The following is a 25635-nucleotide window of genomic DNA, read 5'->3' on the forward strand; positions in this document are numbered from 1 at the left end:
CAACGGCGGCCAAGATGCTATTGTAGATCTAAGAACTTAGGTGTACATATTACCAGTGAACTCCTTTCTGCAAGGATAACAGAAAGTACGAAGATGTCATTGGCCAAACGTCTTCATCTCGATGAAGTCGTCACGTCGTTCCCAGAGCTGGGGCCTACGGTCCCAGACGGTGGTTATTCATGGGTAGTTCTTCTTGGAGTGTTTCTAGTCCAGGTATGCCCGAAAATCTAAACAGATCGGTCGATACATCAATCTACCCTTTGCGATCAAGAAGCTGCTTCAGCTCAGTAGTACATGTTGGAAAATTATATTCCCAAAGGGTTGATTTGAAGCATTCAATGTATGTATGATTTATACAGGGTATTTAGAGCATTGGTAGTTAGAATTCTGTCATTTATTGTATAGTGTTTGAAAATCTAGAATGGCAAGTAAACGATAAAACATGCATCAATAGAACTGGATTTGCAATGGCAATATAAACTAATTCTTTTACAGGTATTGTAATACATAGATCGTCGTGTTATGTACTACAGCATCAAATTAATGTACAGTCTTATTGAATCGTTATCATGAATGCACACAATTGTTATCCCTTTGATTCAAAGGATTAGGTAAGTATAGATGAATCTCTGGTGTTTTCAACCATATGTAATTCTAAACACCCTGTATAATAAGGCCTCGCAAATTAACACAGCTATTATATCTTAAGATTTTATGATACTAACAAAAATTCTTTCAATATTCTCCTTACAGATGACTATCCCGAGTGTGTTATCAATGTATGGAATTGTGTTGGGGTACATATGCGAAACCAAGGACACTGACTTTGATATATGGAGCGAAAAGATTATTTTGACACCAATACTGTTTACTGCCTTTTGGAGTTTAGCAGGTATGATGAAAGGAATGTCGAAGACAAACTCTGCTCGTGGTTGCTATCCCTCGGGCTTACCACTCTATTGCTTTCACACCTTTTGCAGACCCTTGGACGAAAATGATCGTGAGCATGGCACCGGTTCCTTCCTTGGTAGGACTAACAGGAGTAATTCTATTGGCGGTTGGAATTATAGCAACTGGATACCTTGCAACAGGCGGAGTTGGCGCCTATTTAGCTAGCAGCAGTGCGGGTGCAGTGATGGGTATAGGTGCCAGCTTCGTTGTCCTGCTGAGCGATTATGTTCTTCGCAAGTACTTCAGGAAGAGGCTTCTATTAGCTTTGACGTTTAGGAACCTTGGCACTTCGTTCGGTCTCGTACTCATTCCAACCATCACTAATCTACTTCTGTACAAGACAGAGCTGAAAGTTAGTCTCCTATTAATGGCAATGGTGCTGCTGCCTACTGTCTTTGGAATACTCACCTTTCGGCTGCCTTCTCTACAACGAACTTCTCCCTACAGGTTGTTTTCATGCGTGATCTATGTTTTAAATAACAATTAGATATAAATTAATGCGTACAAATTCTGTTTAACTATTTACCTATTTAAACAAAGGTGAGAAAAAATCTAATATAAAGAATAACTCACAGCCTTCTGTTATCGACCGAAGAAGACAACGAACTCCCTGTAATGATCTCTTCAGACATGTCTAAGAGCACAAGAGATCCACTTGATCAGAATTATTCGGAAAGTCTGGAATACAGCGAAGCTGAAGAAAGGGCACACGGCGGAGGGTTGCTTAGCGAAGGAGGCAATATGTACGCTTACGAAGAACCTGACGAAGACATAGATCTATTTGTGAATCCATCAGTTGCTCGCTCGAACAGCAAGTGGGAACACGAACTTCGAGCCTTTAAAACTTTCCAGTTTTGGGCTGCAACAGTCGGTTGGGTCGGAGTAAAAGGGTCCACTCTGTTCTTCTGGGTTTTATTACCTACTTTATCCTGTGATATCGTACGAGATTCTTATGTTTGCATGCCAGTGTCCATTATAGCTGGCTTCGCTACCTTTGTACCGAGCTTAGCTAGTTACAAAATATTACAAATGACCAGCCAGAACAGGAGACTGTATTTCGGACTGACATGTTTGCTCTGTGGCATTACATTAATAGGTTTGTACTTTCTTCCGCTGCACTTCTGTCTGTACGAAACAGTTCTCTTTAGGTAGCAACTCGGTCCTTTGCAGGTCTGGCTAAGGCGACGCAATACATATGGATTGTAATTTGTGCCGCTCTAGGGGGCATCGGTATAGGTAGCTTAATAATCTGCCAGGATTTAGCATTGTACGATGTTCTTGGCGCTGAAACAACGCGTGGAACTCAGAAAGGAGTGTCCACCATTGTGGGTCTATCTATATTGATCTTCTGTTTCATACACAGTATGTCGTAACAAAACTTTATTTTGCAAAAGAGTGGATTGGAAGTGATTAATGAAGTGAAGGAAGTACAAACGAATTTCTTTGATTACAGGTGTAGATTTCTGTCTGTATATTACGGCACTTCTACTGTTTCTCGGTGGATTCCATTGGATCTCGTCACCTGCTCTGAATTTCATTAAAGCCACGCGATATAGGCCTGCTAATACGATGAACAGAACGAGCAGAGACGAAACATAAATGAAACAATTCTACAGTACAGTGTATTTAAGAATATCGATGTTTGAATATATCTTAATTTAACGGTATTTACAAATATTCATATTGATCACAATAATCTGTTTCATGGATTCATTTAAAAAATAAAAGTAGTATGTATATATATATATATATAAAATCGTAAAAATAGACATTTCTTAGAAATTAAAAAATAGGCTTCAAATATACTCTAATACAAAAGGAATAAATATGATCGCGCTTTAAAATACTATCTCGAATGATCTGAATTGATTTCTTTTGTATTATCATGTAAATATATAATTTTTTATACATATCGATATGCTATTATCTTATAATAAATCTTCTACGACCTACGGTGCTCATCTTAAGTGTAAAATTGGTCTCTTATTAAGCTTAAAAGAGACTTATACAACGATTTTGTACCTTGTTTGCCAATTTACTTACAAGAGGGATCTATTGGGGCGCTTACTCTTTGAGAAATAGTAAGAGAGTCGCACACAAGTCTATCGGTGAGTGTTCTAAGCTTGACTACTACCATCGACTGTTTCCAAATCGTTTCGTACGGGTAAAATATATGATTTGCATAAAATTTCGCACTGTGTGTCACTGCCAGACTCTCAAGGCACTCTTGTATGCAACATACCATACTTAGTTTTTCGCTCCACGTTAAAAAAATGTTAAGTAATAACCTCCATCGAATTTCTACAACCATCACAAGCTTTCTTCTTTAGAATTCTGACACATCGTTATACATCCTCGATTATAGATAAACATCATATAATCATAGTAACAAACAAAAGCTTAGTTCTCTTTTGAGCGAACTGTTAAAAGGCTGACTATAGATGCAGCCACTTACTTTATAACAAGTATTTAATTTAATAATATTGCATCAGACATCACTAAATGTTGCATTACAAACAAGGACAGCCCGAAACGTTAAAAGTGGACGATCGCTATGAGTATGTATGATCTTATAAATAAAATATTCATTTAACTATCTGCTTCGTATTGTCCAACTATGTACATGCATATACTGAGCAATTGGTATACTTCTAGATGGAAATATTGAAAATTTTTAAGTGCTTTCTCAGCCCACGAAAACTGTTCCTGGTGTGAGAAACGAAAAGCATGGATATACACCAAAATGATCAGCTCTTACGCTTTTATGACCAGCTTTTTAAATCACATTGAGAACACACATATTTGAAGATTAAGATTGAAATCGTACGTTTTAACTTCCATCCACAAGTGATGAGAAAAGTTCAAGTTTCACCAAGTTCAGGATCCTTGTCCTTTATGCTGCTGGGTCCTGCACTGTCCGAGGGCTTCGAACAGAAACCATTGGGCATTCGGTGGTACTGATTGTAACTGCTAACTGGTCTCGGATTATCCAACTGATCATATTCCGATTCGTCATTGTTCTGCTTTATCTCATCGTAAACGTGCTCGACCTTCTTCCCATCCATTTCATCGATGCTATGATACACATTAAGGTTCGGATTTCCCATGTCCGCGTCTCTGTTTTTGAGATCGTATCGATTACACGCTCCTGAAAATGATTGATCGACATATATATCATCAGGCAACTTCATTTCCGCGTCTCCGCAAAATATATCTTTACATTTCTAGTTGTTTACGACACTTACCCTTGCAATCGTCTTCATCATCCATGCAGTTGTGTAATCCTAGTTTGGCCGTTTCATTATTTATCTTCTTGCTTGTTCCAAGGTTGTTCCTGAATTGGAAGTTGTTTAATAAAGTGGTCGTTCCATCGTCGAATTTCGAGGAACCCTGATACGCGTACACGGGATTGTCGAACTGAGTTTGTTCTATGGGAAATGTATGATTATCAGATACACGGATCAACGTTCAGATGTAAATCAAGAGACTCGTTCGAAAGATCTGTACCAGGAGGAGATTGAGGTTCTGCGATATACTGCACTTGCGCTATTTCGTTCTTCAGGTCTGCCACTCTGCGCCGATGGTATATCCAACCGGCTAAAGTCATAGCAATAACCACGATAGCAGCGAATAAAAATCCCGCGACTATACTGCCATATCCAGCTTCTTCTTTCTCTTGAATGTTACGCGATAATAATTCTTCCTCGCAATTCGGGCCTGAAAGATATTAATAAAGGTAGTTGTTAATAGAAGATTCCACCGACCAATTTCGAATACTATATCTACCTCTATATCCTTGTCTGCAAATGCATCCTTCAGCAGGATGACACTTGTAGAAGTCATTTTTGCAATCGCAGGGTTCCATACAATGATCACCGTAATATCCCTCTGGGCAAACTATTCAGAAATATACAAGATAATTTATGAATACCTTCTTAAACATAATGCCACGCAAAGTCTCTGTTTACTTACCGTCTGCACATTTGGTGCCAATCCATCCAGGTGCGCAACGACAGTGACCATCGTTAGACCTGCATTTACCTCCATGTTGGCAAGTACAGTGTTGAGTGCAATTCGTGCCGTACATTCCTTCTGGACAGGGTGTTTGACAATATTTACCTTGCCAACCTGGTCGACACTGACACACACCTGAAAGCATCGTAGCATAGTATCATTGTATGCAAAGAAGGAAGTCAGAGAAAAGTAATACGGAGACTTTACCTGTTACGTGGTGACACTCTCCTCCATTCTTGCATCGACAATGATTAGCACAATTCAGTCCATACCAATCAGGTGGACAAGGATGCTCACAAGTTAGACCCAAGTATCCAGGGCGACACACATATTGGCCAGTGACGTGGTCGCAGGTCATGTTTTCTGGAAGATCACGTACATACGCTGTATAAATTCTGAATAATCATTACAGAAATGTATTCTGTGGCTGTGTAGTCTTTTTCGCTAACGAAAATAAGTAGTACGCTGTCCTTCTTCCATTTATATGACCAGTTCTATTATAGTTATATCGAAAGTTATTATCATACGAAATACTTATGACTTACCACCTTTTTTGAAGCTTGTGATAGTAAGAGCACTGTATAAAAAGTTGTGAAACTACGTTCTGCGTTATATGAATGATCGAAGCATCATTTTATTGCATTTTCTACTGTGGGTGTGAAAAAAATTAATCTCTACACTACATGCACAAATGAACACCATAAACTATTTTTCAATTAGATTTGCAAAGTTTCTAACTACAGTGCAATATGTATAACATAATTTAAAACATAAGATCTCAGTTTCATGCTAACGATTTAGGCTCAAATATGCAGCGAGTTAGATGTGTGTGTGTAGTATTATTGTAGTTACTTTACAGCAGAACTGCGAGAGCTCGACTTATTTCACCCTCGCTTAAAATCAGCTGTTATCCTTACCCTGCATTTTCTCTGGACACTTTTCTTTGCAGCGCACACCGTAAAAGCCTTTCTTACAAGGCTGAGAACAATCCGGTCCTTCCCAGCCTCTGGCACAAATGCAAGTGCCTGTTTCTGGATCGCACGAACTATTATTCATGCATTCACAGTGTGAATGGCAGTCAGCGCCATAAAGACCCTCGGGGCACTTTGTCTCGCAACGGATTCCTGTTTTATATTATTAAAATGAACAACTACATCGAAGATCAAGTCGCCATCAACTAATGTTTTCCAGTCTACGGTGCTTTAATACTCTAGTACTTATCAGATTTATTTAGAAATTGTGAACGCAGTCCTTAGTACAGTAGATAATGTACAAATAGACAGAAAGACTTAGCTGTTAAAGATATCTATTTTACACACATATAAAAGATATGGGGTGAAGTAAGTAGGGTTTGTGGTGTTACTATAAGGAAAGGACGGGTTCAATCCTTTATGTATGGCGATTGATCAACGAATCAAAGGAAAGACAAACCTCGCCATTCTGGCTTGCAGATGCAACGGCCCGTGGCAGGATCGCAATCTAAACTGTTCTCTTGCTGGCAATCACAGACCTGAGTACATCCGAGCCCGAAATATCCTATCTCGCAACGGTCTTTGCAAAGTTCGCCAGTGAAGCCAGCTGCACACGTGCATGTGCCTGCGCGTTTGAAAACAAGTGATGTGTTTTGGTGCAGGTGCAACGAGGAGAAAATAAGGAAACAGAATAGAAACGCGTGACTCGAATGTAACTAAATGGAACAGAAGTGTATAATAATCGGGACTAAAATGCAAATAAATTTCTTTCTATAAATCAAAGATCAATAAACTTTTCAATCGACTCTGAAATACTCTGAATAGAATTAAAACGTATTGTTATAGGGTGTTATTTAATATAAAGTATCGTTGCAACCAGCCCCCTTACCGTTTTGCGGATTGCAGGCGGCATTGTTAAAGCATTTGCACTTGCCCTCGCAGTCCTTGCCGAATGATTTGTCGTCGCAGGGACGATCACACGAAACACCAACCCATCCTAACAAAATTGAATAACAAAATACATGCAAGAGGGAAGTTTCTTCATTTTTAATAGAGGGGAAAGACTACCCGGTGTTTTACGACCCCTAAACGCCCACTTACCGTACGTGACATTTGTTCAACGGCGTCTTTTCAATAATTACAACTTACAAGCCAGATATAAAATGCAGTTCTCCAAATTGGCAAGTAACAAGCTGATAATCATTACTGTTAGTCATCGCTTTTACTTTTTTTCCATGCAATTCACGATCGTACGAGGGGGAACTAAGTTAATGATCGAACAAACTACGAAGGTGAAAACAACGACTACTAAAGACACGTTTAAACTGTACGATCACAAGATGCTGATTACGTCAGAAACGTTTCTTTTATGAATGCTTGGTATCTATTACAAAGTCATAGGATGTAACACACAGACGATGTCTGCGGCCGCAAATTCCGTTCAACTTCCGTTCTGCATTGTCTTTGTAACATACAAATGTGTGTATTACCTGCTGTACAGTTGCACCGTCCGTTCTCAGGCGAGCAAGTAGCGCCGTTCTTGCAGGCGCACTTTTGTTCGCAGTCCTCGCCGTAAGTGTTGACGGGGCATATGTCGCTACAATTCTCACCTCTGTATCCTGCAGCGCAGATACAGGTCCCGTTTACAGGCGAGCATTGCGCGTTATTCTTGCAGTTGCAGTGATTCTGGCAGCCCTTGCCGTAGGTGTAAAATGGACAAGGCCTGCCGCAGGTGTCGCCGTCCCATCCAGCCTTGCAAAGACACTTCCCCGTCCAAGAATGGCAGAGTTCTGTGTTGTTCTTGTCGCACTCGCACACCTTGGCAATATTTGTTCGAGCTTTATTCGTGCATGTTCAGAACACAGTCAGAGATGAGAGTATAAATATGTTCTACCTTTCCGCAATCGGGTCCCCAGAATCCGTCCTCGCAGACGCGTTTATTGCACTTCTCGCCGGTCCAGCCGGGGTTGCATTTACAAGAGCCGTCAACCGGAGAACACGTGGCGCTGTATTCGCAGGTACAATTGCCGGTACAATTCAAGCCAAAGGTCCCTTCGGGACATATCTTCAAGCACTGTCGAAGAGCTAATATGTTTAAAATGATCGATCTAACACCACGGAGAATTACGCCACCAAGGGAACCTCCAGAATGCTTACCTTTTCATCGTAGAAACCAGGATTGCATTCACACCGCCCTGTGATGTGATGGCATCCAGCTTTGTTGTAGCAGTCGCAAATCTGAGAGCAATTCCTGCCCCAGAAGCCATCTGGACAGCGATTCGCGCACACTGAACCCTGTTGTAGGAAAACAATTCAACGTAAACAATATATCTACATGCTCCATCGACGTAGCATCAATTTCAATAAATATTTACAGTCCATCCTGGAGTACAATAGCATTCACCAGTGGTAGGATTACAGGAGCCACCATTCTGACACTTGCACTCCGACTTGCATTCATCCCCATGTTTTCCAGGTGGGCACAGATCATTGCAACTAACGAAACGATGATTAGACGAAGCTGTCTAATGATTAAAGCGAGTGACGCGATAAAAGGGAACTTACAGAGGCCCTGTATAGCCAGGTGCGCAGTGACACTCGCCAGAGATGTGATGGCAACTGCCACCGTTTCTGCAGCGACACTCCTCGCTGCACTCTTGTCCGTAGCGGTCCGCGGGACACTTCTGGTCGCAGTGATCGCTGGTCCAGCCTCTGGTGCATATACATTTACCATCGAACGGGTCGCAGGTCGCCCCATTCTGGCACATGCAGTCCTTCTCGCAGGACTTGCCCCACTTTCCTGCTGGACACTCTGTTGGGACGTTGAACTTTTTAAAACGCGCTGACTCTTTCCGATAAGCAGTATATCAGGTGCATAAGAAACTCTCTGCTTACTGAAATTGCATAACGGTCCTCCGTATCCCGACTCGCATTTGCAAACGTCTGGTGCAATGCAAGTGCCATGGACGCAGTCCGTGGAGCAGATAGGAATGCAACGATCGCCGGCAGTGGTCTCTGTGTAGCCTTTGCAACACTCTTCCACGGGTCTCTGCTTCGCCAACTCCTGATCAAGGGACGTAGGCGTTAGTATCGAGCATGGATTTCCTTTTTGCTTTCTATTCTAGCAAAGATTGCGGCCAGCTTACCTGCTCCTTGTATATCGTCTTGAATACGACTCTGTATTTGGAGCACCTTGGCGGAAAGCTGAAGCACCAAGTGTTCTCCCGTACCGTATAGGGTTTCTGCTCCGATATCTTCACCGTTACCGTGTATCTGGAAAGTATCGACCATAAGAACAAGCCGTTGCGAGCCGCGGGAAGAAAATACTCAAGGAGGGAATATTTTTGGGCTAAAAACACAGAAAAATTTGGGAATTTTTTTTTAAGAAACTAGGGATTCGATTCATCTGAAATTTGAACCAGGTTTTTGTGCACCTTTAAAGAAGCTGCAAGTTTTTTATTATTAATTTTTAATAATAAATATAGGAGTTATGCACGATATAGACGATAAATATCATGAACACCAGCGGACGACGAGTTTTGTGCGGCGTGTTGGTCGATCATGCATAACTCCTATATTTATTATTAAAAATTAATAAAAAAAAACTGCGACTTCTTCAAAGATGCATGAAAGCATGGTCCACATTTCAGATGAATCGAATCCCTAGTTTCTTCTGAAAAAAAATCCCAAATGCTATCTTTTTAGCCCCCCAAAAAAATAGGATTCGGTGGATAGGAAAACGGCTGATTTTCAGCTTTCCACTCACGTTTCTTGTCGCGTGCATACATTCGGCCCCACGAGAGCGTCAGCGGTTCCCAGAACCGCGAGGGCAGCTAACAGCCAGATCGAGAGAGCCATCCTGACTTATCGATCCCAGAGCAACCAAACGATATGTATCTCTAATTACTATCACATTTCTTTTGGGTCCCTCGATGCTCCAACGAGCGTTGCATTACTTGTCCCTGCGAGCTGCATGAATCCCTGGCGATCGGCGTGCTCCTGAAAGGCAAATAGAATCCTCCTGCTAGAGACAGTAATTATAAGACGAAGTTCTGGGAGTTGAGAAATTTGCGTATAACAAAAGCCGTTCGATTCGAAGCGAACACGAGCGACGATGAATAATCCGTGAGCGTGTACTCATATTACACGGCTCGAGTGCCGTGCGTCACGTGGAGCAGAGAAAAAAATTGCATACGAGCACCGACGGTTGATTACTACTTCCGGATCATCGTCGTCTTCAATTCGACGAGTAGAAAGTTTAACGGCTGCCGACCGGGGCAGCAACGCGTGTCCCACGTCAATCTGACGGAAGAATGATATCGCAACTCGAATCCTCTATTACCTTCAACATGTTCGCGGCAAAATCCACCATTCTGGATATCGTAGAATATTACGGTAAACCAATCGCCACCATCATTAATGATCGACGATGATTAATGATTAATGAGCGTCGTTACGATAAAGGTAACAGGCAGGTTTCCTCAACAAGAGTTTATTATGAGATACGCATTTTGCAATGAGAATTAGAACACTGACCAGAGTGCTATCCCCGGCAGAGGTTCAGCGTGACATTACGTTGAGGTTTTACTGACCCACTTGGGGTTGGCTGCAAGGGTTTTATACTAACTGTAGAAACTAACGCAGGCCTCTAAGCTTTAGAATCTATGGTCCTTTTAGGTGATAAGATAGCGCGAGATATCACTCGGAGCCTCCGGAGTCCTGGAGTTTTGGGACTGCAGGCGTGTGAAATATCGCGCCATGTGGCTTAGGTCATGTATGGAGGGTTCAGAAGCTAATCAGTATAAAAACCGAGATTTACAGTGTTTGTCCTCTGAATAATTTTGTCCAGTAATTCTGAGGTGGGGCGAGCGTGAGGGTGATAATAAAGTCGACGTCTAAGTAAACTCAGCAAGGTAATATTTATTAGAGAAGATGCAACACGCAACCTTTTATGTTAGAACAGCGAGCGGACAAAAAGCAATACCGCTCAAGACGATCACTCGCAACCGAATGCCCGGTCAACGGTCGCATTCCTTCCGATTCCGAAGGAATTTGCGTACCGTGCGCAAAACTGGGAAAAACTCCGAGTCACGAAAAAGGGGAGGTTTCGTCGTGTTGGTTGCGGGGTAGGTGATGCAATAAAATAAGTCTTTTGCTACTACGAGCTAAAACTTTAATTAGGAAAGGAGTTGGAATATACGTCTGTAACATACAAATCGCAAAGAACGAATGGCTCCAACGAGAGCCGAGAGAAAGAACATTGCCCACCCGACTTAATCCGAAAAGAAACATCTTTCCTTCATTAAACAATAAATCATAACGCAGTATCTCCGCTTGGAGTGTTGATTCAATTTTAACCATTACATTCCATCGTGCACTCACGGCAGACACGAAATATCCAACACGTCGCCTGCCAAAGTCCAAACACCATGGCCACGAAACCTTCGGGGTTCATCTTTACGACCCCATGCCAGGCCGCCTTCTGCTCCACTCGAAATCGAAAGATACGCACGCCACGATTCCACAGTCAGCGTAAGTACTGCCATTTATTGCTTACGTATGAAATTAGTGACTTAATTAATTGATCAATTGAAAGTTTTAGCAATAAAGAGGTTTCCCGACTACGTAACTCATTTTTAGGGAAAATTGGACTTGCACTGATTAGCTTCTAAACTCTCCATGCACACAGATCTCTAAGCTCCAGAGTTCAAGGTTGCATCGGTGATAAGACAGTTATCTCGGGGTGTTCTTAGCAGCGCGCAGCTACCCGCGATCTACGTGCAATCGAAACGGAAGCCGTTCGGCTCAGCAAAAGACTCTGAATCACGGAGACCATGAGCCACGGTCTGCAATTTTTTTGTCGCGAGACTTCGCAGTGGGGTGTCAGTACTCGGGTCTGATTCATGCTCGAGCATGTGTAAATTGAGTATCGAATGACTAGTGACCGGAAGTGGCGAAACCGTGGCGAACCGTGGGATGGGGGATAATCTCGCAGAGATGTTTGTTTTATTCAGCTGCCGCGCCGTGGATTCGGTTGGTCGATAAGAGATTTGTAATCAACGCGATTCACGTTTATCTCTGGGAGATTCAATGGGGTCATCTCGATGAGTCAAGTGCAAGCAAACTTAGGCGCAGCTTGACGTAAATAATTTTCTACAGAGATTAATTAATGTGTCGCATTGGGAGCGTTCATACAGTATTGACCACGAGAGCTTTTCTATCTCTGCCCCCAAGAGTTCCCCTGCGCCTATTTGCCGCATCCGGTAAACTATTCTAATTCCCGTCGCACAGTTCCTTCATTCCCTAGCAATTCATCCGCGACCACGCGAAGTTTGATCGACGCAGGCGGAATTTAAATGGCAAGGAACGAAGGAGGAACAGTCTTCCTAGAGCGCTCCAAGGCTACTCTCGCTGAAGAATGTCGAGTGGTGCTTGAAATTCGCTCCACATTCGCTCCTCCCCCATCCTCCTAAGCTATTTTTCAGAACCTCTGGAGGAACACTGATGTGTGTGACTTATAGGGAGTCTTCTGGTCCTCTGTGAAAGATGACGCCTACTACCCACATGTTTCTGCCACCGCAGTGGCGACTTAGCCAATACGCCACATGGGAAGCTGGATCTTCCGCCATAAAACTCTCCTCGCAATCGCGTTAAACTTCTCCGAGCATAACGTTCCTCGATTAAAATACCCGTTTCGATCCTCAGCAACTAAGCAGAACTCCCGCTGTTGCGCTAAGTAGGAAAAGAATATTTCAAGGTGAGCCGAAGCGACGTTTCCCTCCAAAAAGAACAAAAGGCGGAGGGATAAGCTTCTCCTACCTCAGAATCGGGAAACCTTGGAATGCAGACTTCGACCCTCGTTTTCCCCTCGTGCAGTCATTCACGCGTCCCGTGACACACACACACACACCCGTCGCATTCTTTCATCCAGTAGCTGCGATCGATCCTTCGACGTGCGCCCCGCTACTCAGGTGCACGCCGAGTGTATTTTAGCTCGCAGCGATCGGTCGACGTGCTCGAGCGGATCGTTCTATTTCGCTTCATAAATAGATGAACCGTGGAGAACGCGATGAATTGACTCTTCCGGTGGTATCTATGCCCGCAAGCGCGAGGCACATTAGCCGCCCCACGCGGCTAACTAAAATTTATGGAAAGAGAAAATTAAAATCAATAAAAGCGTTTACGTTGCTTTCTATTAACTTCTCAAAATAGGCATTCTGTGTTGTGCTTTTTTTTTAAGATTTAAAAATAGGCAGGTCCCTACGCCCTACCTATATGTTTGATTTTATATTCTTACTGTTCTTTTTTAGGGATATTAAATTTTGTATAAAACAAGAGGCTATCGTTATTCAACAAATACCTGCAAAAGATTCCGCTCACTGTCAAAAATTATATTTTAAAATAATTCTTTGTAATCATATATGTATAAATAATAATGTCGGGCCCTGTGGCCAGGGTGCTCTAGAATCTTGGAGTGTTCGATTCACAAGTTCGTGTATTTACCACAGCAGTTATTTTAGAGGGTGGAAAAGGGGCTAGCAGTAGAACGCCTGACTTCCTTCCCTCCCCATGCGAGACCTCTGTAACTTCGTGCACACGCGTGGGATACGAACTTAACACCGTTAGTCGCTCTGTTAATCCGTGCGCGCACTAAGGTGCGTGTATAGCGACTCGTCTGGTTTTTGTACAACTTGCACCATTAGAGGCTCCCCAGGGCTTGTCCTGCCCATATGGGGGACTTGTCTGGATCGTTATCGTTACGCTCCTATCTTGACTTTACATGTATTATGCAATGGCGTGCATGTCAGGGTGTTGAAAGGATACTCCAGGACACTTGCATAAGTAAAGCAGTGAATGTATTTTAGACGACGATAGAAAGTGTCCTGTCGCCCTGCTTACGAATATGGAGCTTAAAATAGTGGCTCGGTAACGGGAATTTTTAAAAAAATGGTTGCTACGAGGAATGAAACCGCGAAGGATTAAATTACGACGCGATACCTTCCATTACAATAGGCTGTATCATTTTATATCGCGTGACTAGGGCTACGTAGCCCGGTACGTGTTAATATATCTCTGCGCAATCAAACATCCTGAGTATTCCGAGTATCAATGCACTTTGCACTGTGTTTCAAGGAACGATAATGTCATTCTGCTGGGAATAGCTGAATCGCGAGCTGGCCATTTGCGTAACGGAGTAATTAACCAGACCAGGGCAAGGTCAGGTAAAGATGAATTAATCAAATGCATTCCTACCTATCCACTTCTCCTCAACGTTCTACACGATCTTTCTTTCGAGCGTGATTATCGAACGTCCCCGAGGATCTACGAAAGCCGAGTCTACTAGAGTCTTAGAGATTTTACTAGAATCTTGAAATTTAATTTCGTCGAAAAGAAATTGCCGTGGGGAAAGAGTTTATACCACAGTTTTCTAGTTCTGATTATAGGATCAGCTGCAATTAAAAATTTCTCGCGGGGACTGATACGTCCCCTGTAATTTAGCGGAATTAAATATAGATACGACTACTAGCTGGGACTGGGTAAGGAGTTTCTTCGAGTTCGTCGAGGATGTTATTGTTTCGAGGGCCATGAATAAGGAGCCTGAAAGCGAGCGAAGAGAAACTCGAATCGCGTAAATGCGGGCATATCGCGCGGTGGCGATACCAAGAATTTCATTATGCCTCTCCGCTCACGGTTCTCGATTATGCACGATGACAATGTGTGATCATGAGCTGCTGCTTGCTGTTCAAGAACAAGGATCGAGGAGAAAGACAATGCGAGTGCCTTTTAGACGACACTTGGAACAAAGGGGGCTGTTGGTAATAATAATGTTGGTTCAACAGAGATTCACGAAGGAGCTTACGAATATTGCTACGTTAATACTTACAGGGGAACATCCCGAGCCCGGAAATTAAAAAAATTCTAAAACTTCGTGAATATGTAAGGAATTTCCCCCTGATTACAACGGAATTTTTGTTTGATGCCCAAATTCACTCTAAGGGGGTGTAATTGACCCCTGAAAATCCGGTTATGTTCCGATTTTCTGTTATAACTCGTGAACTGTAAAATAAGTTGTTTACCAAATGATAAATCTAATTAAAAGAAGTAACTTTTGTCTAGAAACTTTTTTCTATATCTTACATTTCGCGAGTTATAACACAAAATCGAAAAATAGCCGAATTTTCGGGGGTTAATTTCACCCCCTTCGAGTGAATTTGGGCAGCAAACAAAAATTGCGTTGTAATCAGGAGGAAATCCCCTACATATTTACAAAGTTTCAGAATTTTTTGAATTTTCGGCTTCGGGATCTTCCCTTGTTAGATCCTTACCTTTCCGACAAGGAACATTAATATAAAGTGAAAGAGGCAGCTGGGTAAATAAAGAAGTCTTTAGCGAGCAAACAGTGGAAAGTTCGGAATGTCCTTTGTGTTAATTAATTCGGAGGACTGTGAAACGTTCCCATGAGTATGGGAAGAGGCATTGAGAAGAAAAGCGGACTGACCCACATTGAAAAAAAATTACTCTTTCCTATTTCATGCGATTAGTACACATCTTATTGGAATACATTACTGCTACTAACTCAACTTCGCAAAAAAATGTGGGTCAGTCCGTTTTTGTTCGCAATGCCTCATATGTGGTCGAAGCTCCAGAAGTGCTTCTAAAACAATTCTACATCTGCGTAATTGTTAATATTGTGTGGCCACGTCCTCCACCGTCTGGCTATTTGCGTCGCTCAGCTTGCAGAAGTTTTACCGACCAGCGCCGAGAAATGCAAATACCCAGCCACGTGTGCACACCGTTATTCATTGTATGCGGGAACAGATTGTATAACCTAGTAGTGAATGGAGAGACTTGGCGATGAACGGTAAGTTGGTCACCGGGTGATGGTTACATTCTGCGCGTCGATTAAACAGCATAATTCCCGCGGGCGTCGTAACGCGTGTCCATTACGATCGATGCTTCGGTAACGAAACTACGCGGGCAATCACTTGCATTCCGAAATTGTGGGAATTGAATTGAAAAGAAATTTAATTAAACGAAATAGAGGTAATCACAGAGGGGTGAGAAAGTGGCGAGGGATTCTTCGTAACAAAACAGACAAATAACGTGGAGCAGTGTTTATCGATCAGAGCCATAGTTTTCGAGAGAAATGCAAAAGATCATTAGAAGCGCCTGCTAAGGGCAACCAGCGGTGCAGCCGCGTCGCGCGTTCAGAGCGAATTTTCAAATCGAGGACCTTGCAGCAAGAGATATTTTAGTTTTGGGCAGCTGCAGATTTGAAAAATTCGTCAAAAATAGAAATAGAAGCTTATCAACTGAATAACTATAACTTAAACTGTGAAAATATATATATTTTTCAATCAATGTTGAGTCAAAGCAATAATTGTTTTAACAGTTTCTTCTAATTTACTCCAAGTTGGTGAAGATACAGCTGCACCACTCTTGCTGCAAGCTTCTCGATCCATTTGATATAGCAGACTCGTCTGCGGCTTCAGAATTTTGTAAAAATAATTAAGAGAGAAATGGTACTCGCTATCGAGATAATTGACTACGCTAGAAGTTGGCCGCGACACGTGTGGACGCGAGTAATCCGGTTAAGACGCGGAGACTCGCAAAATGGAACAACGCGTCAGAACATACGGCGGCAGTGCTCGGTGCAGAGGGTCCGACCCTTCGGAACTCCCCAAAGGGAGTTAATTCGTTTACGAGGGGGAGTAGGAGAAGAAAAGTTTCAGGGTCGATGGCGGTGTGCGTGCAAAAGTTGTCCTATATGCGGGCAGTAACGTGAATCACAGGATGTGGGGTGAGTTTCGCGATAAAACGGTGCGTCGAAATTATCATTTGTCTCCGCGGGATGCGCATCGTCGAAGTTGTCATTTTTCGGCGGTCTCGGCTCGGAACAAAGGATGCAGAATCAGGGCGAGAGGCGCTTCTAGCCGAGGCTTCTCTGAACTAGTAAAACCATTGTCAATACGAATACAGGGAATTGGAGCAGTGCGACAAAAGGGCAACGACGTCGGGGCGGAACAGTGTGATATTAGTGTTAAAATTGATGAAATTAAAGTATTGAGAGTCTGATGGATGCTTTTACTGGATATTGAATTTATGAAATGTGTCGCAGGCTTGAGGCATGGAAAAGGGAAAAGGAATGCCCAAGAATGAAAGTTAATTTTGTTTAACGACCCATTTGAAAACACCATCGTTTCTTATCTAATCACGAATGTTCATGGCTGCGGGCTGAGATAGAACGTCGGTATGTAATATCTCTGCTTATCAGCACAGTGGATTACAAATAAACATTCAATGCCTTAGATAACGATTGCATCGGGGGTTAACATTACTTGGCATGTCAGAGATATCGATCTATATAAACACCAGCTTTACTATCCGGCTTTGCCGGAATTTCGATTCAAGAGATTTTTGGCGACAGCACAAAGGCACAAACGCATGAACTTTCTGCTTTATATATTAAGGGGTTAGCGTACTGTGACATATAAAAATAAAAAGCTTTTTTTGGACACAGATTGTGAGAAAAGTAAGCATTCAATCAATTTGCGGTTTGGCACTCTATTGAAGCATATTATAAAGTAATTAAATCCATTGCAAAAATATTGAAGAGTTGAATATATTAACCGTGGGACGACTGCGCGTAAATTATAGCTTTTCGCGAACAGCCGTCTTCTAATGGTCCCATTGCAATACAAATTTACACACATGTTCGCTATAACAGTTATTAGGTGTTGACCGTCGGTTTTTTGTAATATCAGTTTTTTATTGTAAATTCTAAACAAATTTAGTAAAAAAAAATCTGCAGAAAGTCGTAAAAAATGTTCGAACACTGGCGATTTAGTTCATTTTTGTTAAATTAACAAAAACGAAAGGTCATCACCTAGGAAATGCATTATAATCAATGAAAAGTATTCGCTTTTTTATTTCAGATACTCCTGCAAGACACAATCGTGTACACCGATTGTCTGTTCGCAAAAATCAATAACTCACGCGTAGTCGTCTCACGGTTAATACATTCAACTTTTTAATGTTTCTGCAATGGATTTTATTACTTTATAATATGCTCAAATAAAGTGCCAAACCGGAAATTGATTGAATTTTTACTTTCCTCACAATCTGTGTCCGAAAAGAGCCTTTTATTTTTATCTGTCACAGTAGGCTAACTTTATTAGCTCCAAAGTAATAATCGAAAGCGGAAACGCTGGAATGCACCGATCGAAGTTCATTTCTACAAGGACTGAGTAACCGAATCCCATCTACTATTCTTTTACAAGCGGTCGCAGGCAGGCATTCAGCAAAACCGTCGATTTTGCAAGCTGACACCGCCACGGTTCGCCTTGTGCCTCCAATTCTCGTGTCTGTCTCGAGTTGCACCAGCTCCAGTCGCCCTGGAAGCTCTGAATGCAAGTTTAACACATCCACCGAGTAATTGCGAGCCAGGTAAACGCTATTTTTCTTATATAACTGCGCGAGTGAACAAGTGAAAGCAACCGACTGACGCGAGACTCGACGACTACACACCGTGTCGTTCTTTTTCCCATGCGTCCATCGGCAATGTCATTTTTTATTCCATTAGATAACGGCTGGACGAATTACGTGCAAATCGCACGGTTGCTCCGGCTATCAATGCGTCATCGTACGCTTATATCACCGAGAATTTCTAAATTCACGTCAGACGGTGCACTTACATATTCTAACGCGCGGCGGCGAGTAGATCGCCGATGCGTACAGAGACGAATTCGTATCCTATAGGCTAAATAAGCTGCAGATTAGGGCGGCAAATTTTGGGGAATGACACATTCAGGGGAGCGATAAATTTCGGGGAGCATTCAATTTTGGGGAACGGCAAATTTGGAGGAGCGATAAATTTGGGGGAGGAGCGATAAATTTGGGGGAGTAGCAAAATTTGAGGGAGCGATAAATTTGGGGGAGTAGCAAAATTTGAGGAAGCGATAAATTTGGGGGAGTAGCAAAATTTGAGGGAGCGGCAAATTTTTGAGAGCCACAAATTCGAAGCGAAAGAAATTGGAAAAGCTTTAAAAACAGAAGCGTGAGGAAATTTTAAAGACAATTCACTTTATTTCATCTAGCAAATTAGCAGTAACTCATGTTTGAGTTGTCATATTGAATTAATTTTAAAATTGTCTCAACTCTTTTGAATTAAAATATTTTATGATATTTGACGAAAAGGGCGGCAGACCGAGGGCGCCTAATCTCGGAGGGCGCCTAATCTCGAAATCCGCCCCTGGGTACGTTGATAACTGGGAAACGAGGAAGCTCCGTAGTCCGTGGACCATGCTCGTCAGAGGACAGGAAATGCTCCATAAACAACGAGTCGCTCAACATTCTGACTACGCAGCTACGAATTCACGATGCCCCCCCGGCAGGAGATCCGTGGCGCCTTGATTGGGGCCGTAACAGGGATTAAGGGAATGGTGGTTTGTCTGGAATAAAATCGGGGTGGCTGTGCTACAATAAAACTTTACGATGCTCTGTTAAGTTTCACGTGTTCTACGCGTGTATTTATGTGGACCGCGGATCAAGGACTCGCGTAGCCACGTCTCGGTGTACAGACTATGTAGGTATAAACTGCGGCAAACTGTTGCCGCAGTTCTGCATCGATCCGTCTACTATTTCCGCGCAGCTCACGTGCAGACCGGGAGAAGAAACCTTGCTCCGGCTCTGCCATCGCTAATTGTTCTTGCACCTCGTTACCAGCTCGTGCAAATGAGAATTCTCTGGATCCCTGACCGTTCCGAACAGATATTCGCGTCAAAGAAAATGTGACATAATTTCGTTCCGAGATAACGGACGCTGTTAACATCCTAGCAAACAGAGATAAACAGATTTATCTCGATTCGAGGATCAACAGCTTCGTGCTCTATCTCCATACCAACATCGTAAAGAGGAGCAAACGATCACGCTGGCAGTTCTGTTCCAAAGTACTACAATTAGGGCTGCCATCCGTCCGGGTTTCCCCGGATTTGTCCTCTTGTTTAGGGCGTCTGGGGACGCCCGGAGGGATTTTCTGTAGTGTTCCCTCCGGGGATTCCGGGCTGCTCGCTCGAAAAGTCATAAATACTTTACCTTTATTTCTTCATTACGGTTACAGTCCATAATTTACAGAAATTTTTGTCTTGGTATATCGTACCTAATATATAAAAGCCCTAACTACAATGGATCCTCGAGTAGCAACGAGGAAATATGTAAGAAAGCAGAGGTGCTACGCGTGCCTTTTTACTCTTTGAAGGCAGCCTCTGACGCGAGCAATTGCAACTCCAGTGTTTGCAGTATAAAAATATAGAGAAGCTACGAACCAATGGCACACCAGGGGGAGGCACCAATAAGGTGCTTTGTAAAAAGAAAAGAAAACTATATTTTATTCTTTAAATAAATTTTTATAATCACCTAATGAACTTCATTGAAATTTGCATTAAGAATATTTTTATCGCCGCTGCTACGAGCAGTCTATTTCCTTCCCCATTCACCCCCATCCTTTTATCGGTAGAAACGCAAATGATCGCCCGCTTTCCCGGACAATGGGCGCTCGGAACACAAAAGTCTCGGTTCCTTGTACGAGGGAACCGCCCGCGCATTGTTCGAGGAATCGTACGACTCGCTGGCGGAACAAAGAGACACGCGACAGAAATCGCGCGAGACAAAGGCACGACTCTGCTTTGGAATCGAGGAATACATATTGATATGGAGGCGATTTAGCCTGGTTGCTAACCCAGGCCCCCTCTATCGCCTTACTGCTTACAGTAAAATTCCGATTTGCTACCGATCGATCGGTTTCGAAATGTGGATCGGTTCCGCCAGGGAACAGGAGCTCAGTCCCCTGAAATGCAAAAGCGATACTAAGCGCAATTGAACACGGTGACTGGACTTTCCGCGAACAACCTGATATTACACGAACGATGTGAAGGAATGGCAAGGACGTTCGAGTAACCGAGTTTCAGTTACGCTGAAATTCGTCCGAATTTCGATACTCTGCGAAAGTTGTTGGTAAGAGAACGGGTTCGCGATAGAAATTGCTGGATGCGTTGCGAAGCAGCTCTCGAGGCACCTTTCATTTTTCCAACTTCTTATTGTTGTTTCCAATTAAACGGCGGGTTTGTTGTCTTCCATTGAGGTAGAGGTCGAGACACCAGCTTAACGAGCGGTAATAGAAGGACGATTAAGGCCGCCGAATGTCGTGAATTGACCCTTTCACCGCCAGCTTTCTTTGCAATAAAACCTATTAACGAGGTTTGCGAATCTCAAACTAGTTTAGGGCAGTGGAGTTTAGAATGAGGGTCGTTCGCGTTGCCTTTGAGGTCTTAGCCCTTCTGTAGCTCTTACGAAGCGAGTTGCTTTTCCTCTAAATTGCGATGTTTTCGGGTGTTTAGGGAAGTTATTGCGTACAGGCGTGGAAGGACTGTGATCTATGCGATGAGAGCTGCATCTGTGTGGCCCTCTGAGGTGTTAAAATCGATAATGTATTCTACGCACGTGGGAACGCGGCTTAATACGTTTTAAACTGCCCGCGTAACTACGACCGGTCTTTCCATACACAAACAACCACACTATTACTGCTGCGTTCACTAAACGACCCCTCTCTCGACTAGAGCAGTAAGGACGAGCTACAACCCTTTTTCACCATCGTATTTCCTGTCATCGACGACCCACGCTGGAGCAAGCTCACTAACACTGAAATACAGTAGAGAGTTGTCGATGCAAAAAAGAATTATCCTTAAAACAATCGCTCGTGAACAGTTTCCTTTCGAATGCAAAAGATAATGAACAGGATTACCGTATTGTATACGTCCCAACGCTGTTACCCGAATGGTATCGTTGAAATATACATGACGCGTCGTACGAATCATATCAGTCTGTATTAGGGTTCAAGTTTGTTCGTGAATGCATACAGACTTATCGATGCACGAGTCGATAGACAAGATTTACATTCGATAGTTTGAGATAAGAAAAACAGAAGGATTGTCGTCTGAAAAGAGATTGTACTTTTCAGTATGAACCCCCGATTGGATGTTATTCCGTAAATTTTATAAACGTAAAGATTAAACGATCGCGCCTGAGCAACAACAGTTCGAGCTATCGCGAAGAACATTGTAGAGATTCAAAGGAAAACCAACAAACTTACGACTTTACGGAGATGACGCCTGAACCAGTGTATAAATAAACCCGCCGAAACGAGAACGCTTTCGATTCCCAATCAATTTGCTAGGTAAGAGACTTCGATAAAAAGCCTGAATTAATTGGATCCTGGAATCACATTCGCCACCGGGTCTATTGCGAGAAAGATGCCCTTAGAATGCAGAAAAACAGGACAAGAAACTAAAGCTCCACTGGAGTGTTACCTAGCATTTAAATTCATATGCTTGGATCTAATTTCTACCAGCCTCCATTTCACGTTCAACCTGTTTGCGCGTGAAGAGGGGCAAAAGAGGCAAACGAAACCTGTACGAGTATTCCAAATTTACGACATTCCCACAAGCATCGGTGTTCTCACCTCCGATGGTATTCGATATCGGATAAAGAGCGACGATATCGTCGAACCGTTTCGCGGAGACAAAAGTAGGTGACCCGGAAAGTTTGGCTTCGTTTCGGGACACTCTGCGTGGGTTATCAAGGAGGAAAGAAAACGGATTCAATACCAGTCCCCATGTAACGGCAAAAGGGTTTGACTTCGTCTCGCTCAGTGTCGTCGCGTCACGGCACTCTTCTTTCGCGCAAACGCTTCGATCGTACGGCTACTTTAAATCCCTTAATAACCTGCTGCTCGACTAGCTTTCTTTAGCACAGGCGCATCGAGGGTTGATAATGGTAATGATTGTAGTATGTTACAGCCCGATTGAATTACAGCTACGTTATGTAAATGGCAGAACGATATTCAACATTGAAAAGTATCTCTTCAAGATGTTACGATACAGGGCCACGGCGTACAGCATCCCTCTCGAGAGAAACAGTAAATTGTGCGGAGATGAATATTCTTAAAGCTACTCACTCGGAGACAGGAGCGTGGGCGAGAAGGCGACGGTGTACAAGGCACCAGCACGCAACAGCAAATTGGAAGAAAACAATAATTGGCACAAAGAACGAAACACAACGCACACACACACACCGCTATCCGATACTCGACTGAAGCATTGGGGCATACTGAGCGGTGGTTGCCCCTCCCGCGACGCGGATACCTGTTTTTGTTTACTGGCACTCGGTGCCATCTACTGAACACGCGACACTACACAGCGAGGTCGATAACGTAGGGATTTGAAAACTCCTACTTATCCATCGAAAAATTGATTCTGGATAATCGGAAATAAATGTTAAAAATTAAAATATTCAAGTAAAATGTATTATCACTCATTACACTGATATATGCTATCTCACGTGTTATCAGTTACAAAAGGTCATTCACCCGTCCCCTATAAAACTGTTAATAATCCTTCCGCGTGTTTTATCTCATGCATGGCACAATTCATGAATTACAAAATTCGCACATTTTCGTAGCGAGTTGTAGTGCATGCTCTTACTGTATCGCGATATATAAGTATGACGATTGTATGTTATATCTATTAAACGATTGCTCATGCCAAGATAGCTGCTTGGTTTTACGGAGAGCAAAAATTTCGAAACATGTTAGAAACGTTCTAACTACTGCATACCAACCGCAAAGTAACTGCACACACACGTACGAACTTAATTTAAATCATTGGTAGAAGTTAGCGCATACGTGTAACGCAGTGTATGTCAAGTTTTTCATATCAGTCGAGTATGAATATGCGAGGCGAGCGAAAGTTTCGTTATCTATAATATCTGGACTAATCTGGAGCCGAAAGTAAAAAGCGAGGCGCGTATTGATAAATTTCAAGAGGTTTGTAAATGTGTTTGTGGTTCCCTATAAAATGATGTGGCTGGATTAATCTCGCTTTGAATTGTCGGTTACACAGTTTCTTGTCATCTGATACATTGACGCTGTAAAGATGACTACGAGATTCAGCGGGATCAAATTGGGCCCTCCGATAGAGGTTTTCGCCCTTCAAAAATCTTTCGTGGAGGATACTTACGAAAAAAAAGTAAATCTAGCGGTTGGAGGTAAGTATATATATCCATATTCATTAACGCATACATCTGTAACTAGGACAATTAAACGAATAATTTGAATAAATTTTGCAAATGTTTTCATTGGCATCTAAAGAGACTTAAATTCGTCGATATTTATATGTAAATAGAATTATTTTCGCGATCTGTTCGTTTCATTCCTGAATGAATATGATCTTGAATGACCTCCAGAATTATCTGGGGGATTACATAACACGTACAGAGAGATACACGACTTATAACTTCCACGGTTTAGAAGTCAAACATTTTTAAGATTCACCGCAATGATTTTCAAAGGTTCCGAAGATATTATTACAGCTGATTCGAATTGCTTTCAGCTTATCGTACCCACGAAGGGAAGCCATGGGTGTTACCAGTTGTGAGGAAAGTGGAGAAATCGTTGGCTGCAGATGATTTACAGAATCACGAGTATCTTCCTGTTTTGGGCTTAAATGCTTTTAGCCAGGCAGCAACAAGTATATTGCTGGGAGTAGATTCTTCTGTTATTGCGCAGGGGCGGGCTTTCGGTATCCAGACATTGTCTGGTACTGGAGCGTTGCGCGTTGCAGCTGAATTCTTAAATCGGATTCTACATTACGATACATTCTACTATAGTAGACCCACTTGGGGTAATTGTTACAAAATATACGACAAAATGAATATGATTAATGTGTAGCGTTTAACATGGGATATGTCTATAGAGAATCATAAACTTGTGTTCATAAGCGGAGGGTTTAAGAAGGCTTGCGAGTATACATATTGGAATCCAAACACTCGTAGCATTGACATAGAAGGAATGCTCAAAGATCTTGGCGATGCTCCAGAAAATTCTGTAATTATTTTGCACGCGTGTGCGCATAATCCTACTGGATGTGATCCGACTCCGGAGCAGTGGATGAAAATAGCAGATGTAATAGAAAAGAAACGTCTGTTCCCACTATTTGATAGCGCATACCAGGTTAATAACTTTATACCTTTTAACCGAGTAAAATGACCTTGCGTGGATCTGAATTTGATTCCTCCTTTCAGGGTTTCGCGAGCGGCGATTTGGATAAAGATGCTTACTCTGTAAGATTGTTCGCCGAGCGTGGAATTGAATTCATGTGTACACAAAGTTTCGCTAAGAACTTTGGATTGTACAATGAGAGAGTTGGAAATTTAGTAGTTGTTATGTCTGACACAAAAGAAATGGCCCAAACAAAGTCTCAATTGACCCTGATCATTCGAGGAATGTATAGTAATCCACCGAATCATGGAGCAAGGATAGTGGCAACTGTATTACGAAACCCAGACCTCTTCAAAGACTGGTATTGTGTATACTGCAAGAAATTACATCGCGAGAAGCGTGCCACGTTTATAAATGAAGATTTAAAAATGTTTCAGGAAAGGTCATATCTCTGAAATGTCTGGCAGAATAAAGGAAATGCGGAAAGGTTTGTACGAAAGGCTGATTCGATTAGGAACGCCAGGTTGTTGGGAACATATTACTGATCAGATAGGAATGTTTTCCTACACGGGTCTTAGTGGTTAGTATTCAGAAAAACCACTCCGTTCTTTCCTGTCGAGAAACGTCGCTTAATATAACTAATATCAT

At 42.5% G+C, this 25635-nt stretch overlaps 4 protein-coding genes and 1 long non-coding RNA gene across 14 annotated transcripts in view; 3 read left to right on the forward strand and 2 right to left on the reverse strand.

Annotated features, from left to right (window-relative positions):
- On the forward strand, positions 1-2618 carry LOC143373645 (uncharacterized). Of its 2 annotated transcripts, XM_076821075.1 has the most exons (7): positions 76-213; positions 496-611; positions 754-892; positions 981-1398; positions 1527-2047; positions 2122-2313; positions 2405-2618. In XM_076821075.1, exons 3-7 carry the CDS (start codon positions 754-756, stop codon positions 2548-2550), a joined length of 1416 nt encoding a protein of 471 aa, XP_076677190.1. In that variant the 5' UTR covers positions 76-213; positions 496-611; the 3' UTR covers positions 2551-2618. The 2 variants fall into 2 exon arrangements, with proteins under 2 accessions (XP_076677189.1, XP_076677190.1); XM_076821074.1 differs by lacking the exon at positions 496-611 and having other exon boundaries at positions 1-213.
- Positions 2315-23106, reverse strand: Drpr (multiple EGF like domains draper). 4 transcript variants are annotated; one of them, XM_076821061.1, is made up of 18 exons: positions 22948-23106; positions 9703-9935; positions 9083-9209; positions 8832-9000; positions 8502-8748; positions 8312-8432; positions 8094-8231; positions 7831-8010; positions 7547-7754; positions 6826-6933; positions 6397-6561; positions 5883-6089; positions 5173-5328; positions 4924-5100; positions 4738-4848; positions 4459-4668; positions 4197-4379; positions 2315-4099 (listed from the first exon to the last, which is right to left on the reverse strand). In XM_076821061.1, the coding sequence occupies exons 2-18, from the start codon at positions 9792-9794 to the stop codon at positions 3813-3815; spliced, it is 2886 nt and encodes a 961-aa protein (XP_076677176.1). In that variant the 5' UTR covers positions 9795-9935; positions 22948-23106; the 3' UTR covers positions 2315-3812. The 4 variants fall into 4 exon arrangements, with proteins under 4 accessions (XP_076677176.1, XP_076677175.1, XP_076677178.1 ...); XM_076821060.1 differs by having other exon boundaries at positions 7427-7754; XM_076821063.1 differs by lacking the exons at positions 5883-6089; positions 6397-6561; positions 6826-6933.
- Positions 16397-18721, forward strand: LOC143373657 (uncharacterized). Its single transcript, XR_013086498.1, has 3 exons — positions 16397-17187; positions 18218-18383; positions 18520-18721. It is a non-coding gene; the product is annotated as an uncharacterized LOC143373657 (long non-coding RNA).
- LOC143373656 (small integral membrane protein 8) overlaps positions 19534-25635 on the reverse strand; it is a 9900-nt gene continuing 3798 nt past the window's right edge. For 3 of the 5 annotated variants that reach the window (XM_076821092.1, XM_076821093.1, XM_076821091.1), the window contains exon 4: positions 19535-19768. In XM_076821092.1, the coding sequence (XP_076677207.1) occupies positions 19655-19768 (114 nt within the window). In that variant the 3' untranslated portion in view covers positions 19535-19654. Of the gene's footprint in view, positions 19769-25635 lie in introns of all 5 variants that reach the window. The other 2 variants (XM_076821094.1, XM_076821095.1) reach the window with 1 other exon arrangement.
- Got1 (Glutamate oxaloacetate transaminase 1) overlaps positions 23564-25635 on the forward strand; it is a 4880-nt gene continuing 2808 nt past the window's right edge. The window contains exons 1-6 of one of the 2 annotated variants that reach the window (XM_076821077.1): positions 23564-23824; positions 23891-24035; positions 24380-24670; positions 24743-24999; positions 25071-25348; positions 25425-25567. In XM_076821077.1, the coding sequence (XP_076677192.1) occupies positions 23924-24035; positions 24380-24670; positions 24743-24999; positions 25071-25348; positions 25425-25567 (1081 nt within the window). In that variant the 5' untranslated portion in view covers positions 23564-23824; positions 23891-23923. The remainder of the gene's footprint in view (positions 23825-23890; positions 24036-24379; positions 24671-24742; positions 25000-25070; positions 25349-25424; positions 25568-25635) is intronic. The other variant, XM_076821076.1, reaches the window with a different exon arrangement.

This window comes from Andrena cerasifolii, chromosome 10 (genome assembly GCF_050908995.1).
Source record: "Andrena cerasifolii isolate SP2316 chromosome 10, iyAndCera1_principal, whole genome shotgun sequence".
Taxonomy (NCBI): domain Eukaryota; kingdom Metazoa; phylum Arthropoda; class Insecta; order Hymenoptera; family Andrenidae; genus Andrena; species Andrena cerasifolii.